This window comes from Neopelma chrysocephalum, unplaced genomic scaffold (genome assembly GCF_003984885.1).
Source record: "Neopelma chrysocephalum unplaced genomic scaffold, ASM398488v2 Primary Assembly neopelma1_185627, whole genome shotgun sequence".
Classification (NCBI taxonomy): Eukaryota; Metazoa; Chordata; class Aves; order Passeriformes; family Pipridae; genus Neopelma; species Neopelma chrysocephalum.
In genome coordinates, this window is record NW_020938747.1 from 1 (window position 1) to 17,785 (window position 17,785).

The 17,785-nt window shown below is 57.0% G+C and overlaps 2 protein-coding genes across 2 annotated transcripts; both read right to left on the reverse strand.

The window, feature by feature from the left end:
* Positions 1–333: 333 nt before the first annotated feature.
* LOC113962881 (interleukin-18-binding protein-like) lies at positions 334–1,489 on the reverse strand. The gene is made up of 4 exons (XM_027673667.1): positions 1,304–1,489; positions 1,043–1,108; positions 658–787; positions 334–541 (listed from the first exon to the last, which is right to left on the reverse strand). The coding sequence occupies exons 1-4, from the start codon at positions 1,407–1,409 to the stop codon at positions 334–336; spliced, it is 510 nt and encodes a 169-aa protein (XP_027529468.1). The 5' UTR covers positions 1,410–1,489.
* A 1,492-nt stretch (positions 1,490–2,981) lies between these two features.
* LOC113962880 (RING finger protein 121-like) lies at positions 2,982–17,581 on the reverse strand. Its single transcript, XM_027673666.1, has 9 exons — positions 17,479–17,581; positions 12,382–12,419; positions 10,147–10,288; positions 8,630–8,784; positions 8,055–8,162; positions 7,472–7,592; positions 6,278–6,411; positions 4,631–4,732; positions 2,982–4,332 (listed from the first exon to the last, which is right to left on the reverse strand). The coding sequence occupies exons 1-9, from the start codon at positions 17,533–17,535 to the stop codon at positions 4,212–4,214; spliced, it is 978 nt and encodes a 325-aa protein (XP_027529467.1). The 5' UTR covers positions 17,536–17,581; the 3' UTR covers positions 2,982–4,211.
* Between the last annotated feature and the right edge of the window lie 204 nt (positions 17,582–17,785).

A 17,785-nucleotide genomic window follows, 5' to 3' on the forward strand; every position in this document is an offset into this window, starting at 1 on the left:
GATCCTGCCCTTCGTGGGCACCAGGGCCACTTCCTCTCCCTCCCTCCTCATCCCACAGGTGCCCCGTGCACTCATGGGCAGCACATCCCCAGGATGCAGGTGACAACGGGGCAGCCTCGATGTACTTTAATAACCTCTGGGGTCCCATAGCCAGCTACAGGCAGGGCAGGGATCGGCCCAGGCACCAGAAGCCCCAGGCTCAGTGGCCTGGCACATGTGGGGCCATGTGGTCCCCACAGCAGGTCACGGAGATGGGCCTCCCTGGAGGTGTCCCAGGCGCACACAGCGGTGCGGGGCTGTTGGAGCAGGGACCCTCACTGCGGGGCTCACCCGTCACGAGTGTCTCCCTGGTCTCAGCCCAGCCCCCCGCTCTCGACAGTTGGCAGGGGCTGGTGCTGGCTGGGGCCATCGCACCTCCCTGGTGTCCACACCGAAGGGACTGAGCACCACGCAGGTGAAGTTGGTGAGCAGGTGCCGGGTGTCGAAGGAGCTGAAGTGCAGGTCACGGCGCAGGGCCGCCCCCGAGCCCCGCAGCTCCTCTCTGCAGACCCAGGGGGGGACCCATCAGTGCCCACCCTGGGCTGGCAGATCCGGGGTCCCTGCCCCAGGGCCACCCCGCTGCCTCTGCCCCCCCATGTCCCCCGTCCCCATACTCACTGCACTGGCCCCTCATGCACGGCCCCGTCCGGGTACAGGCTCTCCACAAAGGAGCCGTTCCCCAGCCAGTAGAGCAGCGTCAGCTCTGGGAGCCCACTCGTCGCCTCGCATGACACCGTCACGCTCTCACCTGCAGCCGGAGGGGACGTGGGGATCAGGGGGGCTGCAAGGGTCCCCAGTGCCCCCCCCGTTCAGGCTGGCCACAGTCACAGTCCCTCCACCTCGTCAGCAACCCAAAGTCTTGGCTGTGGGTGGAAGATGCACCCTGTGTGTGTGCCGGGGGCTGGCGCAGGAGCTGACCCCACTGTACCTCCCCCAGCTGGGGGGCTCACTGCAGCTTCCCCATCCCTAGGCCATCCCTGCCATGGCCCCAGGGGTCTCTCACCTGGATGGGGGGCCTCTGTTGGCATCCGCAGGATGGTGATGCTGGGGAGCTGCAGGGCCATGGCACCTGGGGGAGCAGAGTGGAGTAAGGCAGGAGGTCAAAAGCGACCCTCTGAGACCCCACATCTCTGGGGTGGGTCAGAGGGCAGGGTGCCATTGAGGGATGGGAGCACTCCTCACCCCCAGAACCCTGCACAGGCCCCTCGAGGGGCACAGAGCCCAGAGGTGACCTGGCCTCCCCGGCTCACCCGGTAACCCCCACCTACCTGCACAGAGAACAGCCAGGGCCCAGCAGGGCAGAAGCAGGAGGAGCCAGGCAGGGAGTCCCAGGGGCCCTGCAGGCAGAGATGGGGCTCAGTGCTGGACATGCCGGGATGCTCCCCACGAGCCTGGGATGGTTCCGTCCCCTCAGCATCCTCCCGGCTGGTCACGGTCCCCCCAGCACCTCCCCCCCCCAGCCACCCCCGGGCTCGTCCCCTCGCGTCTCCCCAGCATTCCCCCCAGCAGGCCATGGTCCCCCCAGCAGGCCATGGTCTCCCCAGCATCCTCACCCAGCACTCCCCAAGTCTAGGATGGTCCCGTCCCCTCGCATCCCCCCAGTTAACCATGATCCACCCAGCGCCTCCCCAGCATGCCATGAGCCCGGGATGGTCCCGTTCCCCCCAGCATGCCCCTCCCGGGATCCCTCAGTGCTGTCCCCTCCCCGCTCCGTACGGGCATGCCGTGGCTCAGCCATGGGGCGGCGGCGCTGGCGGCGGCGGCGCTTTATGGGGCGGCCCCGGGGCGGGGCGAGCGGCAGCACCGTGACTCACCGACAGCCGCCCCCGGCCCCGCCGACCTGGCGCGGTGCCACGACCCGCACCGGCCCCGCTGCGTGTCCGTAGGGCCCGTGCCCCCCTGTCCCCTAGTTCCCAGAACGTGCCCGCTGTCCCCAGCACTCCACGCCCCCTATGCTCCATGTCCCCTACGCCTGGGGCCAACGTCCCTCAGGCAAGCCCAGGATCAGCACACGGTGTGTCCCACCCGCTCCTGTGCGAGCATCCGTGGGCCCCCCAGGGATGAAGGAGCGGGGCTCGGTTGGGCCCCCGTGTCCATCACGCGGGGCACTGGCTGAGCCAAGGGGCGTCACAGGACTCCGGGACATGCGGGTTTGCCCCCTGACACTCTGGGGTCAGGGGCAAGGCAGGGTCTGCACAAGAGGAGAGGGAGGCGGGTTAAGCCCCCGGGGGACTGAGCATGCACAGCGGGTGGGGGGAGCCCTGGCTGCTGACCCCTGGGTGTCCCAGCTGGGGCAGGACAACAGCTTAGCAGAGAGGAACCCCCCAGGACCCAACCCAGGCTTCACGCTGGTGCTTGGCTGTGGGAAGCCTGAGCAGGGGCAGGACCAGGCCCCTCTCCCCTGTCCCACAGCAGAGCCCCCTCATCCCCTGAGCCAGCCCCTTGGCAGCAGACACGGTTTACACGACCCACCAGCCCCGTTCCCCAGCACCCTCAAGGCCAGGAGCCAGCGCAGGCACAGCCACCTGAGCTGCAGGCCCAGGCACTGCCTGGTAAAAAGTCCCTAATTCCCCAGCGAGTTTCATTATCCCTGTTCCCAGCAGGGTAGAAAGGTGGCGGGAACAGGAACGTTTATCTTGGGGACCTGCCAAGTGCAACACGTCCCTGTCCTCCTGCTGGGATGAGGTCAGCAGCCACATCCTCCCCACAGCACCCACGGCTGTCCAGTGGGCAGTGACGGGCCAGAGGCCGCTCTCATGGCAGCACCCAGTGCTCCTCTGCCACCTCCCTGCTCCCACCAACACCAACCAGTTGAGCTCTGGGTGCCACAGGTGCTTGTTTGCCATCCACACGATATCTGTCCCCCTGGGAGAGCTGAAAGGAGGAACCATGGCCTCACCCTGGAGCGGGGAAGACGATCAAGAAAAACCCAGTGCCAGGTCTCCATTTCCAGGACTCTTATTTCGGTGTTTGGCACGACACTGCAATGTGGTTTCACCCGAAAGAAAAACCAGATGATGCAGCAGGCGCTGGGGTTCCCTGGGGAGGGGGGGCACACAGCCCACGTGGTGCCCACGGCCATGCCACTGCTGTGGCCACTTCCCAAATCCCCTGAGCCAGGAGCTGCCTCATAGCCCCTCACCAGACCCCAGTCTCCTCAGACAATATGGCTCAAGTATCTGCATGCCAAAATACCACCACTGGCCCTCGGGGGACTTTGCCCCCACCCAGTGCCAAAAAATGAGCCTGAGGCCCCTCACACCAGCAGGACTGCGGCACGGCTCCCGCCGGCACGGCCAGGAGGATGCCATGGTGCAATGCCGGGGCAAGGAAATGCCAGCACCAGCCCAACCTTCGCTCCATCCCTTTTATTCCAGTGCCAAGAAGAGCAACACCCAGAGAGGAGGCCCCCGCGCCCTGGGGCAGGGGCACCCGCTCCTGGGCTGCTCTTGATGTACCGTCACCGTCACCCAAAAGGGCGCAGAGAGAGGAACAGCACCGGTCCCACTCCATGCCCTGGCTGACAACCCCGAACAGCCAGGGGATGACGCTGGCCTCCAGGGAGAAACATAGAAAATTTGGGAGCATATAAAAGGGTTCCCCGAGACAGAGCCCACCATCACCGTGCCAGTGAGCAGCTTGGTTCCTCCCGGCACACCCATGGCACCCAGAAGGGGACCCAGCAGCCTGGGGTTGCCAGGCATCCCTCTGTCCCCTCTTTCAGGGTACTGGGCTCCAGCCTCTCCTCTGCAGCCCCCATATCCCATCCTCGCTGCCAGCAAGGCTGCTCCGGGGTGCCAGCGTCGGAGCCGGCAAAGCCTCGGCCCTTCTCCCCCTGGCCTTCCCCGGCAGAGCAGCAGGAGGGAGCTGGAGAACAGCCCCCAGCCCAAAGCTCAGCCCAGAGGGGTGCTGCGAAGGACCCGAGAGGGGCAGGGAAAGGGACAAGTGTCTCTTTTCAGCTGCAATAGAAAGTTTTAAATACGCTCATTAAAATAATTGCTTTTTAAAAAAATCCTCCCTCAGCTCTGGCAGGAGGGGCCCCAATGCTGCTGTCCTCAGGGGCGGCCGAGGTCCTGAGAGGTGATGGAGCAAAGCCAGCATCCCTGGTGGCAACTGTCCCCGGCCCTGGGCACGCGTCCTCTCGTGGCTCTGCGGCTCCCCACCGCCTGCGCTTACTCCAGCCCCAGGATGTAGTTGATTCCCTGGACCAGTCCGATGATCACCGGCTGCCAGGCCACCAGGTAGCGCAGCCAGTCCAGCAGCTGCCCATACATTACGTGAGGCCTCTCCCAGCTGGGCAGGAAGGAGTTAAAGAGCCATGGGGAGATGGGTGAGAGGAGCACGGCCCACCCAGGAGCCACCCAAAGGTGCCCCAAAGCAGGGACAGAGAACACGGGTGCCCAGGGAGGGACAGACATGGGTCCCCACAGAGGGAAAGCTGTGGCCAGGCTTGCCTTGGGTTTTGCAGGGTCTCTGCCACTGTCATGGGCTGCAGTGGCTTACCCAGGGTAAGACAAGCCCCTCACCCCTTATGTGCTCTACCCACTGCTCTCCTTCCCACAGTGCTGGCTCCCAGCAGAAGAAAGGATACAGATTACTGAACATCCTCTTGAGATCCACCTTCTCTTTGCAGTATGGACACGTCTGCTTCTTCCCAACAATGCACCAGCCACGGATGCAGAACTCATGAAACCTGGGGAGCGGCAGGTTAAGGGGAACTAGAGGAAGAGGGGCACACATGACTAAGCGAGGAGGGAACCACCAAGCCTAAGAAAGTCCCCCCAGGCCAAGGAAACATCCCACTGCATGAGGACGGGGCATTGCACAACTACAGACCTTTCCTAGAAGGTGCATCAGCTTCCAGATAATGCAGAAGGCGCTCACAGGGCAGCAGGATGGGACCAGGGAGGCAGAATGATGGCCTGACCAACGCATGGGCAGCGGGGAGACTGAAACCCTTCACTGATGGTGCCCAACACTGGGAAGGTTCAGACAGTCTGGGAGAGCTCTGTGAACTGTGTGCATTTTGGAAGCCTTCTTCAAAGGCTTCTTGGGGATTGACAAGATATTTATGGAATTTCTCCCAGGGTCTGACTTACTGCTATGCTCCGTCACAAGGATGTGCACGACTGAGCACTGCCTGGAGAAGTTACAGGGAAACATGAGGGGGCTGCAGCCCACTTGCCACGCACAAGGGTGTCACTGAGCAAACAAACTTCCCCCAGAATCTCTCTGCTGCTCAAACCAAGGGGGAATGCCAGTGAGTCAGCAACAGGAGTCACTCCGTTGTCAGCCCTGGAGCCACAGATCCAGGGGTGCCCAGCCAGCCCTCACCCCAGAGCACCACCAGGAGCAGACCAGCTCCTCTGACAACCACACAACCCCGTGCTGCCATAGTCCCAGACTCTGCACGAGTCAGCCATAAATCTCACAAACAGTCCCTAACAGTTAAATTTAGGCCATGAGTTTTGCCAGCATGACCTTTGCCTAGGCCCAGTTTGGAAACCACCTCGCAGGCAGTAATGCATGCGGTGCCAGAGGACATTCCCCTTCCAGGCTGAGTCACCACAGAGTAAAAACCCTGACCTGTCTCAGCTGGGGCTGAGCAACAACCAGGACTTCCACTTTCAAAACCCACTTCACATCAATCAGCTGATGGGAAGGGCTGAGTGACTCCAGAGTCCCGGAAACCCTGGAGGAGTTCTGGGAAAGGAGGAAGCTGACAGGCTGTGATCAGAGCAGGCAGTGACCAGCAGTGCTGGACCTGGGGGCTGTTTTCAGAGGGGGGCCAGCAGCGTTTCCCCCTGATTTTTCCTTACGGAGACTCAGACAGGACCCACTGCACTGGGTCTCTGATGAGGGGCCAGTGTGGCACAGAGCAGGGCACCTCACACCATCAGAGCTGCCACTGCCAGGCAGACAGGTCACAGCGGATTTGGCAAAGGCAGGTGGAAAGTGAGGTGCAGCTCCATGGCCGAGCAGAGGGAGCTGGGGAAGGGAAGAAAGCGGAAATAACCACTTGTGATACACATGGAGGTGGCAACCAAGTGATTTCACGGATGCTGAGTCAGTGAAGACACAGCCATGGATCACATGCAAATTCAGCCAGACAGCCCCGAGTCCCAGGACGGGCTTTTCTTCACCCATTGTGGGAGAAGCCGTGGGGCAGGAGCTCCCTGCTGCCCAGCCCGGCGTGGGGCCAGCAAGGCGAGGGGCTGGCACCTGCAGAGAAGGATACACGTGGTTGCAGGAGAGGCGGTAGGTGTTCTCGATGATCCCCTCCTCGTTGACGTCCACGAAGATCTGCTGGCCGCAGACGGCGCAGACGCTGTCGGAGAGGTGCTTGGTGGGCATTCCCGAGGCGCTGTAGAACTGAGCGAGGGCAGAGCAGAGGGAGAGCGGTGACAGCGGGAGGACACGTGTCCCACGCCCGCGGTGGCACGGCTAAGCTCTAAGGAGGGCTGGGGTCAGCACCCCGGGAGTCGCCTCGGCCTTTGGGGCTTAAAAACCTTGTTACAGGTCCGGCTGCGGGAAACAACTACAACAGGACAGGGAGCTGCTCAGTGATGCGGTGGCCCATCACATCCCAGCCCCATGCACCCCCTTCCCATGCTGAGGGACTTGCTGTCAACCTCAACTCCCTAATCCCTTTCCACAGGACTCTCTCCAGGCTCTTGTCTTCAAATTTGTACCTGTAACCAGGATTATGCCACCCCAGGAGGAGAATCTTGGCACTTGCCCTGCTAAAATTCACATGGCTGAAGCTTGCCCAGCTCTCTCGTCTGTCCAGCTCTCACTCCTAAGAGGCCACAGCCTCTCCTGGTTTAGTATCATCAGCAAAAACATGCCTCCCTCAGAGTCCTGGCACATTTTTGCTCTGAGCATCTGACAGAGCCCTGGAGATCTGAGAGAGACCTGAGCTGTGCCAAGGTGTTGCACTGTGGCCCGTGAGAGGCTGGAGCAGAACCTCAAGAAGCAGCAGCAGAAAGCTCAGAAAGGAAGAGGAGGGGGAAAGACAAAGTCCAAGACCCTAAACGGCTGCTGAAAAGAAGAAATATGACCTACTTCGCTGGTGTCCTACGTCACATGTTTTTAGTGGAGTGGGTTATTTTGATACCACACGAGTGGGCTACAGATTCTGGGCCACCAAGCCCTCTGTCCACAGGGACAGCAGAAGTCTCTGAACAACCTGTGCCAGTGCCACACCGCGCTCCTGGGGAAGTACTTCCTGTCCTTCTGGGGATGAGGGGACCCAGCAGAGGCTTCACTCTTCAGGAAGGCTCTCAGAGCAACTCTTGCTACATTACAGCCAGGGACCCTTCCTTGAGGGGGAAGTTTGATGCACTTTCCCATTGGAGGGAGGCCAAAGCTGCTGCCAGGACCAACATATGGGGATGACTCTGGCCCAGGGGACAGCCCCTGGTGAACTCACCCCAATGGTGGAGGCCATGTAATCCGCACACATCTCGGCAAAGTCCCGCTCCAGCACTCCGTAGTAAAGACCGTAGAACAGGAGGGAGATGCCAAAGTCCATTGCATCTTCTGGTTTGATTCTACAACAGAAAAGCCCAACCATCAAGAGGTTTTTTTCAGGGCAAAGCCACTCTTATCATATTCCAGAGAATATACGATTCTAGAGAATATTCCAGAGAAGTAGTCAACCTCTCTAAACATGAAGCTGACTTGGACTAGACTCCTCTGCCGCCACCTCTGGGCCGGCTGCTTCTTGCAGGTACATCTTCATCAGTTTAGCAAAGAAAATCCCACTGCTGCCCTCAGACTGGACACCACAGAGCTGAGGGAGCTGCCGACAGCTGAGCTGGAAAAAGGGCTCTCCAGCAACCTGGACCAGTTCAGGTACCAGCACCTCACCCACGATCCTCTCAGGAGCAAAAGGACACCCCAAGAGTCCCTTTGGTGCCATTAATCAGATTGGCAAGACAACTGTTTCTCCAGAGTAATACTCAATGGCATGTCAGACCCCATTGCCCCAGGAGTGGGAAAGATTCACTCACCTGAATAATAAGTTAAGACCAAAGAGTGTAAACATGACAGCCATGTACCCCACGATCCCAGTTGCATAGCTGATCTTGTATATTAGTAGAAACCATTTATAAACCAGCCTGTAAAGAATTAAAACAAAGAATTTAACAATTTCATTTTTTCCTGAATGAAACTGTGCCAATCACCCGAAGAGTTTTATTTTTCAAACCCACAGTGTTTTTGCAGACACATCACCTACCCCTACACATGGGCAAGAGCTTTACATTCCTAATTCAACCTGCCATGGGCTGCTCACAGTCTCGATCTCCAAACTAGAAACCTCAGGATCTCCAAAGGCCATAAGGAAGCATGCTGCACACCGGGAATGCCCTGGGTGAGGATACCAGCCCACGTGGAATCCGCCTTTCCACCACCCACCCGGGTACCAGATGGATCAGGCTGGCTGCCAGCAGCCACTAAAGTCCTTCACACCAGGCTCCCAGGATGCAAAGCTTAACACAGTCATCTGTGGCAGGGAAACTGGAAAAAACTCCTTGTAATGGTTACTCTGGGGCTGAGAAGTTTCCTCAGGAACACATGGACGAACCTGGGTGTTGTCTGTACCAGAGGCTTTCGAGTTGCCCTGAAGGTGACAAAAGCTGTGACTGCTGAGAAGAGCACCCAGATCACCAGGAACCGCCACCAGTACAGCTTGATCGTGAAATACAGAGGCACTACCCACATCTGGAAGAGGGTCACCATCTGCAGGAACAGAGGAAAGGCACTCGGAGCTGCTTCTCTGCTCCTCAGACATCAGAAACATCCTGACAGTCGTGGCAGCCATTCTCTTGCCTGCATCAAAGGGCCCTGAAAAGCACCAGGAAACTGCAGAGATTTGGTCTGTGGCACCCAGAAAACAGCTCAGAGCTCGGCTGAGAGCATGAGTCTGATGGGGTGCAGCCTGGGTAGAAGGAGGCTCAGAGGGGACCCTCTTGCTCTCTGCAACTCCCTGACAGGAGGGGGGGAGCCAGGTGGGGTCAGGCTCTGCTCTCAGGTAACAAGGGACAGGACAAGAGGAAATGACCTCAAGTTGTGTCAGCAAAGGTTTAGGTTGGATATTGGGAAAATTCCTTCCCTGAAAGGGTGATCAAACCCTGGCACAGGCTGCCCAGGGCAGTGGTGGAGTCACCATCTCTGGAGGGATTTAAAAGACATGTGGATGTGGCACCTGGGAACAAGGGTTAGTGGTGGGCTTGGCAGTGCTCGTTGGACTCCATGATCTTGGAGGGCTTTTTCAACCCAAACGGTTCTGTGATTTTGTGAGGGAGTCAGAGGCAGCAGTCAGGTGATTTTTGGTAGCAAAGGATAGAGCTGGAGGGAGAATGCAGAGGAACCATCTCCAGAGTAAGGTACAGGAGATGGTCCACCCAACCAGTTGTTGTAAGGCAGCTTCATAAACCTTTGCCTTCCCAGGGTCCTGACGCTGCAGCCACAGACAGGTATTACACAAGGTGAGAAGGTTTTGGCTTGTCTCTGCACTCCAGCCTATTCCCAAATGGATCTACAGCTGTGCAGCTGAGCTCTCGTGGTGCCGCTGGAGGGAAATGGGCAAACAGCTTCGGTTCAAAGTTCAGAGGATTACAGGTACTCCCAGGAAACATTAATTATGATAATATTATCATTACTATTATGACAAGGAAGTCAGAGTGAAGTTAGTTCAGTTAAATAACAGACCCAGCCACCCAGCTAGTGGCATTGGCAAGTGGCAGGTCTGCTCAGCAGAGTGCTGCAGGTACCATCAAACCCACGGTCCTGGCAGCAAGGAGCTCCCATTGCTTCCGAGGAAGCTCCCACAAAATGCAGCTTCCCTCTGGACAACACCTGAGATCTGCTTGTCAATCCCGGGTGCCAAGGCACCACGTCACACGGAGTTACTGGTATCGCTTCCAGCGAAACCTGAGGCCTTCAGGTCCATCCATCCTCATCCCTACCTAGAATCCCCCCATGCCGCTGGGAAGTCAAGGGAATCCCAACACCAGACAATAGGAAAACCAGGAACACACTTCTCATTGGCAAAAGGAGGGTGTCAGTCAACGCTCACATCCAGCCTGAGGCGGAACTTACGTTGTAGGAGCGAGGGTGCCGCTGCTTCCACTGAACCAAGAGGAGCTGTGCCACCACCAGCGTGGCGATCAGGATGAGGACCATTTCGGCGTGCATGGCCTCGTGCCCGCGGTGCTTGGCGTGCATCCGTGCGTGCTCCACCCTGCAACGACCGGGAAAAGGCGGCTGAAAAGCACAGGCACAGACTGCACGGCGGGGGACAGGCACCTCGGGAGAGCTGGCAACACCAGACAGAAAAACAGCTCAAAGAAGAATCCTGGAGTCAGGGGCTGTGAACAACCCACAGGAGAAAGGACAGAAGGTTGCTCTGGGACCAGCTCATTTCCACGCTGTGAAAGTCAAGAACAACACCCAGCCCATCCAGGTGTGAATGAGGTGGAGAACTCCCACTGACCTACCTGAACTAACGAACATGGAGTGTCCACATAACTCACAATCCCAGAATGGGCAAGGTTAAAGGGACCACTGGTGGGGTCATCTGTTCCAACCTCCCTGATGAAGCACGGTCCTCCTAGAGCACATTGCAATGTTTGACCCCCTGAGTGTGTGTCAATTCTCATTACCAGACTCTCAGCCCAGGTTCAGAGCCACCAACACCATTTTTCCCTCTTGCCCAGCAAGGGAAAGGCTGCAAGGGTCAAGGATGGGGGACAGTTGACACCTAACAAAACCCCCAAGTACCAGCAAATCGCTTCCCTCCACCATGAGCATGCTGGAACAAGTGATTTCCAGACTGATGCTCACCAGATACCTGGGGTTTCTTTGCAGCTTGGGCTGTTTGACCAAAAAGCAAGGTGGAATTAAGAGCTGTGACATCCTTATGTCTTGGTCTCCAGGTGATGATACGGTTCAAATTAGAAGAAAAAAAAATCCAAACGCAATAAATATGCCAAATTCTCTGATTTTAAGTCATCCTCTAAAAATTAACACAGAATCACAGACTCAGGGAATGGGTCAGGTTGGAAGGGACTACAGTGGAACTTCCTGGGCATCAGTTCCTGCCCGTTCCTCCTGTGCCATTGCTGGGCCTCCCCGAGCAGAGCCTGGTCCATCCTCTGCCCCCTCCCTACAGACACTGACACACATTGGGGAGGGCTCCTCTCAGTGTCTCCTCTGGAGGCTGAACAGCCCCAGCTCCCTCAGCCTTTCCTGCTCCCAGAGATGCTCCATCCCTTCAGCATCCCTGCAGCCTCCGCTGGACCTGCCCCAGGAGCTCCATGTCTCTCCTGTCCTGAGGAGCCCAGAGCTGGACACAGCACTGCAGATGTGCCTCATCAGGGCTGAGCAGAGGGGCAGGATCACCTCCCTCAACCTGCTGGCAATGCTCTTCCCAGTGCCCCCCTGGACACCACTGGCCTTCTTGGCCCCCATGCCACTCTGCTGGCTTAGAGGGAGCTTGTTGTCCACCAGGACCCCCACGTCCCTCTCCACAGAGCATCCTTCCACCTTCCAGCAGGTCGACCCCCAGCCTGTACTGATGCAATACCGAGAGACCAGTCTCACTGTGATTTTCAATAAACATCTGGCTGAAATTGGTTTAGTTTAGGGAAAAGGAGGATTTCTGAGGCCCCTTACTACAAGGCAGACACTGAGGGGCTGGAGGGTGTCCAGAGAAGGGCAACAGCTGGGGAAGGGTCTGGAGCACAAGGTTGATGAGGAGCGGCTGAGGGAGCTGGGGGGGCTCAGCCTGCAGAAAAGGAGGCTCAGGGGGGACCTTCTGGCTCTGCAACTCCCTGACAGGAGGGTTGATTGAGGTGGGGGTTGGTTTCTTTTTCCAGGTAACAAGTGACAGAACAAGAGAAAAAACAGCCTCAGATAGTGCCACAGGAGGTTTAGGTTCAACATTTGGGAAAATTTCTTCACAGAAAGGGTTGTCCAGCCCTGGCACAGCTGCACAAGGCATTGGGGGAGCCCCCATCCCTGGAGGGATTTAACAGATGTGTGGATGTGGTGCCTGGGGACGTGGGTGAGTGGTGGCCTTGGAAGTGCTGGGGGAATGCTTGGACTTGATGGTCTCAGGTGGCTTTTCCAACCTAAACTATTCTGTGATTCTAATATTTAGCAAGTAGTTTAAAAGAAAAAACATGCCTTTTAAGACAGTTCATACTTCCCCTCAGCAAAAAATGCTGACCCTGTCCTCTCCCACTGTGAACACGGGCTGTGCTGCCGTTGCTCCAGCCCGGAGCAGGAGCTGGCTCGAGCTGTACGCACTGATTCACCTCCCAGCACACTCACCTCCATCTCTCCTCTGGGGACAAGTGCGAGAGGTCAACCTAGGGAGACAAAGAAAAACACCCATGAAATCAGCCACTGGAGTTTGGGAGCAGCAGCAGCACCACAGAATGGGTAACTCGTTCCCTTCACCCTCCTGAGCAGCACGATGAGCAGGACTCTGTGTGGCTGTGCTGCCTGTTCACCACAAGGAACACAGCACCCGGCTCCTTTATCTCCTGGTGAGACCCTGACCCGTGCCGACAGCCATCCCGTGAGACCTCCAGGATTGCTCTCTGAGAACCTGAAGAAGGAATCTCTGGATTCACATACTTTAAAATAACAAACCTGGATGTGCCCATGGTGACAGCACAGCCCAGAGAATCATAGAATCATAGAATAGGTTGGGTTGGCAAAGACCTCCAAGATCATCAAGTTGTCCTTTCACCCTCCCAGGCCGCACAGGGAAAGCGGTGAGCACCCCTGCTCCTCTGCCACCTCCACTTCCCTATTTTACCGGAGCTGAGGCTCTGCCCACTATCCCACACCACCACTACCAGAGAATTGGTTTAAATCCCATGTTCACAACCCTGCCCGGCATCTCGGGGCACGGAATGGTCATCCCAGTGTAGCCAATGCAAATGCAGTCCAAAATCCCACCAGGCTGCAGGACAGGGGACAGTATCTGCACACCAGCAACAAAATAGTGCTAAAAAAAATTTCAAAATTACAGAAAAAGAAAGATTTAGGCTTTGCTTTGCTGAAATGGCTGGAAGTTCCTCCCAAACGTTACGGGCAGGAGCAACTCAAGAGTGACAGGAGCTGCTGTTATTAGTGATGATTGACAATGGGCTCATGTAATCCATCTTCTCCAGTGAGATTTTGTGTGAATACTCTCACTTTTGGGCAGGGGAGGAGTGGGGGGAGCTTTGACACTGCATTTCAGCTTTCGCTTGGAGCTTTATACAGAATCATAGAATCACAGAATGGTTTGGGTCAGAAAGACCTTAAAGCTCTTGTTCCTATCCCCCTGCCACAGGCAGGGACACCTTCCACTAGACCAGGTTGCTCCAAGCCCCATCCAACCTGGCTTTGAGCACTTCCAGGGACAGGGATTCCACAGCTTCTCTGGGCAAAATCTTTACCTTCACAAAATCTTCACTCGATGTCTTCACCTAATTGCTGAGGACCCTCCAGCCCCAATCATGTCCCCACACAGGCTCACAGACCGGGCAGCACACTGACCCACAGCACCAGGGAGTGAATCCCACAGCTCTGGGTCCCGTTGCCTTTTCTTGGTGAGACACAAACTCAGATTAAACCAAGAGCAGCTTGTCTGGGGCTGGGAACGTACACACGGGGTTTAGAAATCCTCATGGGGCTGGAAACACTCCAGCATTGCCGAGGCATTGGGGATGGAAATTGGAAACAAGCCATAGCAAGGACTTTGATATCACTCTTTCCTGCACACACAGCAGAGATGTGTACACAGGAACAGGCTCCACCTCGCCCCACTGGGTACGGGGCCGTGGGCTTGGCTTCAACCTTTACCCCAGGGCTCTCCCTGGCGTGGCACAGCCCTCAGCCTCGCCTGCCCGCTGCACCACTGCCAGCACAGAGGTGTCTCAGAGCCAGCAGCTCCCATCGCAGCAGGGCTTGGCTGAGGGCACACGCAGCTGCCCTGCTTCCCCTGCGGTGCCTAATGACACCCCAGGGGGAGGAGGCGGGGAAAGACACACAGCAGCAATCTGTCTGCCCGATGTGGAACGTCTGCTGAGCTTCACCCCAGAGCAACACTTGAGAGAGATTCAGCTCCTGAGGCCCTTGAGAAGTACTTCAGGACCCAGATGCAAAATCTAGAGCTACGGAAATCCGTGTTGGAGCTCGCTGGCTTGTGTCAGAACCCGTGGGGAGGCGGTGACAACCTGACACCGACACCGAGGAGGGTGTTTGTATCGACCAAATTCCCCGAGCGCCTCTGCTCCTAAAACAGCCAGTCCAGAGCCATCAGTTCAGTTGCTGTGACACAAACTGGAGCAAGAACAACTCTTCCGATACAAACAGGAAAAAAAGAGATTTAAAAACTAGTCACTGCACACAGGAGAAGCTGAGAAACCCCAACGCTTGTTGGCTCCAGTGTAGGTCGATCCCTCTGCAAGCTCTGGGAGTCACGCAGGTGCTTCCACTGCCTCCCCCCAGGAGATCCCTGCTCCCCCCAGGCTCTGGCCCCATCCTTGCTGAATAAGGATGTTTGACAAGCACCTTCCAACCACAACAATTTTTTTACCCCTATACAGTGGCTCTGCTCACTCCTCTGTACCACACCAGCAGCCACGCCATCCACAGAGTCAGCCCTGCCTTGGGAAACACTTCCCAGCCTCTTTGCTTCAGCATCTTCCCCAAATCTCCAAATTCTTCCAGCAGCCCCTGTGGAAATCCTACTGATATTGCACAGAGGTTCCTCCAAGCTGTGCTTCCAAGCCAACCACGGATCCACAGCACCAGACACAATTTTGTCTCAATCACAAGGACTGAGATTCACCAGATTTCCCAGAGCTCAAAGCTCCTGAAATAACTTTATTAAGGGGGGCCAGGACATGACATAAGGGATGTTGGGAGGCATCTGATGACTGTCAGACAGGACTTGGCAGAGCAGTCCCCCCCAAGCCAGATCTTCCAGCTAACCCCTCCTTGATCTGCACACTCTCAGCACAGAAGTTTTGGGTTGGGGCTAAAAATGAACAGTGATGGTGAAGGAAGCACCTGGGCTCACCAGCAAGCATTCATTCTATTTTTAGTTTGGGGTCGTCTTATTTTAATACCCAGTTTTTGGGTCTCTTGGGGGTTTTTGGGTCTCTTCCTATCCCTGATGACAACATTGAAGAACCTCCGCTTGTAAATCTCTACCAGGGGGTTAGACAAGAACAACGAGGGTGAAGCAGCTAAAGATCAGCTCTATCAAGTGTTGAGCACCAGCCCACTCCTGCTGCAGCCTCCTCCAGCTGCCACATCAACACAGGACCCAGTGTGCAACCAACTACAGCTCTTACAAAAGCTTTTTTAAAAAAAATTAGGAATTAAGAATGATTCTTCTGCTCTCTGTCTCTTCTGCAACTCATGATCCACTTAAAACCCCCAGCCTCCCCTGTGTGACGACTGGGAGAAACTGGATACCTTGGACTAAAGTCTAACCATCTCCTCGGACGTGGTATGATGGCCTTTGGAAGAGCCTCGTGCCACTCCCCACTTTTTCAAGGGCCTGATGCCCCAAAGCCTCCACAAACCTGTGATCTCCACCACTGGGACAGTCAATGGAATTACCCCCTCAAGGAAAACACAAAGGCTGTTGATAGGGTCAGCACCAAAACCAGAACCACCCGTTCCTCAGAGCCCAGGGAGCTGGGGGATCTCCAGGCACACACACGCTGCTGTGAGCCAGCTCTAATCTCCTTATGCTCTAAATCTGTGAAGGAGGCAAGCAGAATGCCTTGAGGATGGAGAATAAGCAGCTGCTGATTTCAGTTCAAAGCTCCAGAGCAGCCACCAGCCCTGATCTCACCTTTCCCACAGCCCCAATCTCAGTCTTTGTCTCGCAGCACCCACCAGGAACAACCTGACATAATGGGAAGATAAAGTGCTGCAAGTTCAACCAAGGCAGGTTGGGAAGAGGCACATTCTTTAGTGAAAGTCAGGAGAGATTTTGGAATCTCAATTCTGCTTTCTTCCTGCTCATAAAACAGTACAGGAACAAGGATCAGGGAGGAGAAAGGTCCCAACTGATCAAACACTTGGATAATTGGAAACTAAATGTTTGTTGAAGGCCCAAGCTCCCCGCAGGCAGAGCCAGAGCCATGGGACACTCAGCTTTATTCCAGGGGAACGTTAAACTGCTTTCAGGTCCCCACCATTAGTGATTCATCAGCAACCTGCTCTGCCCAAAGAGCTGCCAAGACCTCTGGACAACACGAGCAGACAGGTTTTGCCCTGACAGACATGGATTGTGTGGAATCACAGGGATAAGCACAGGTCCTATATGGACTCCCTCACCTGCTGCCTCCTCCTGATGCCCTCACTGCCAGCCCCAAAAGTAGCTTCCTGACAGAATGAAAAATGGGAATTTCACTTCTGAGCATCAGAGACCTTGGATCTTTCACATTTTTACATACAAAGTCACCAGAAAATATCTTAGAAATATAACCAGTAGCAACGCGGCAGTGATTGCTTTGTGCTCTAAATCTCCATCACCCCACTGCACCTGCTCTCTGCCAGCAATACAGGATGTGGGGAGGAGGCACAAGCTCCCACAGCTCAGCCATACACCAGGGAATCTCCACAGCTTGACTCTGCCAGGAATCTTCTCCAACATAACCATCAGCATCTGAGAATTTTTAAGCGAAACCACCTATTCCTGAGGAAGAGCACCGAAAAGTACCTGACTGCACCAGCAGTCACCTACAGTAACACACAGTGCAGGCAGGATGGAACCACGTTCTCCACACAGAACAGACCCAGGTTCTCCTGGTCCTCTACAAGTGGAAAGAAAACTCCCGATCATAAAGCACAGGGGACGGCAAAGAGCCCCTGCAAAGCCCGGGGCATCAGTGCTGGTGCCCGTGGCACACACACACACCACCCTGCTCCCAGTTCCAGCTTTCCAAATAGATTTCTTGTTTCCAGCTTTGTAATTTTTCATCCCCAGGAACATTTGAAAGCCAGCATGGGAACAACAGCCGAGCCTCCATCCTCGCCCTCCTGCCCCCGGGACCTCCACTGTCCCGCTGCCCCACGGGCCTCCCGAAGCCCCCACTGCCCCTCTGCCCGCGGGACGCTCAGTGTTCCCCTACGCCAGGGATCCCCAGAGCCCCCCCCAACACTAACACTCCCCACACCCACCTACCCCAAAGCCCTACGAGCTCAGAGTGCCCCAGACTCCCTCTCTCCCACTGCAGGGACCCTCAGAACCCCTCAGCGTACACCCCGACTCCGCTCCCCCGCACCCCCCAGGCCCCGCGCCCGAGCGGCTCCCCTCCAGCCTCCCCCGCGGTGGAGCTGCCGGCCCCGCAGCCGCCTCCCCCTCCCCTCCGCGGCTGCCCCCGGCCCGGCCCGGCGCAGCCCCCACACCTCCTCCACATCGCGCTCGACGGGGCCGCCAACCTCCACCTCCAGCACCGCCGCCATCTTGCCCCGCCCCCCCAGCGGCCAGCTCCTTCCGCCGCCGCCCGCCAATCACCGGCCGAGCCGCCGCTCTTGGGCCAATCCCTGCGCGCGGCGCTGCCCCGGCGGCCAATGGGGAGCGGGGAGGGGCGGGACGCGTGTCAGGCGCGGGGGAGCCGTCCCGGCCGGGGCCCGCCCGCCCTTCGCAGCCCCGCCTGCCCTTCGCAGCCCCGCGGGCTCGGTGCCCCCGGGCCGCCCGCCCGCCCTTCCCGCC

Excerpts from the sequence above, each read along its gene's own strand:
- LOC113962881 (XM_027673667.1), bottom strand. The coding sequence starts at position 1,409 with ATGTCCAGCACTGAGCCCCATCTCTGCCTGCAGGGCCCCTGGGACTCC. Across the intron at positions 1,109-1,303 it reads GCTGTTCTCTGTGCAGGTAG|GTGCCATGGCCCTGCAGCTC; the intron begins GTGGGGGTTACC and ends CTGCTCCCCCAG. Across the intron at positions 788-1,042 it reads AACAGAGGCCCCCCATCCAG|GTGAGAGCGTGACGGTGTCA; the intron begins GTGAGAGACCCC and ends CTCCGGCTGCAG.
- LOC113962880 (XM_027673666.1), bottom strand. The coding sequence starts at position 17,535 with ATGGCGGCGGTGCTGGAGGTGGAGGTTGGCGGCCCCGTCGAGCGCGAT. Across the intron at positions 8,785-10,146 it reads GGCACCCTCGCTCCTACAAC|ATGGTGACCCTCTTCCAGAT; the intron begins GTAAGTTCCGCC and ends CTGTTCCTGCAG. Across the intron at positions 8,163-8,629 it reads CTGGTACAGACAACACCCAG|GCTGGTTTATAAATGGTTTC; the intron begins GTTCGTCCATGT and ends AATTCTTTACAG.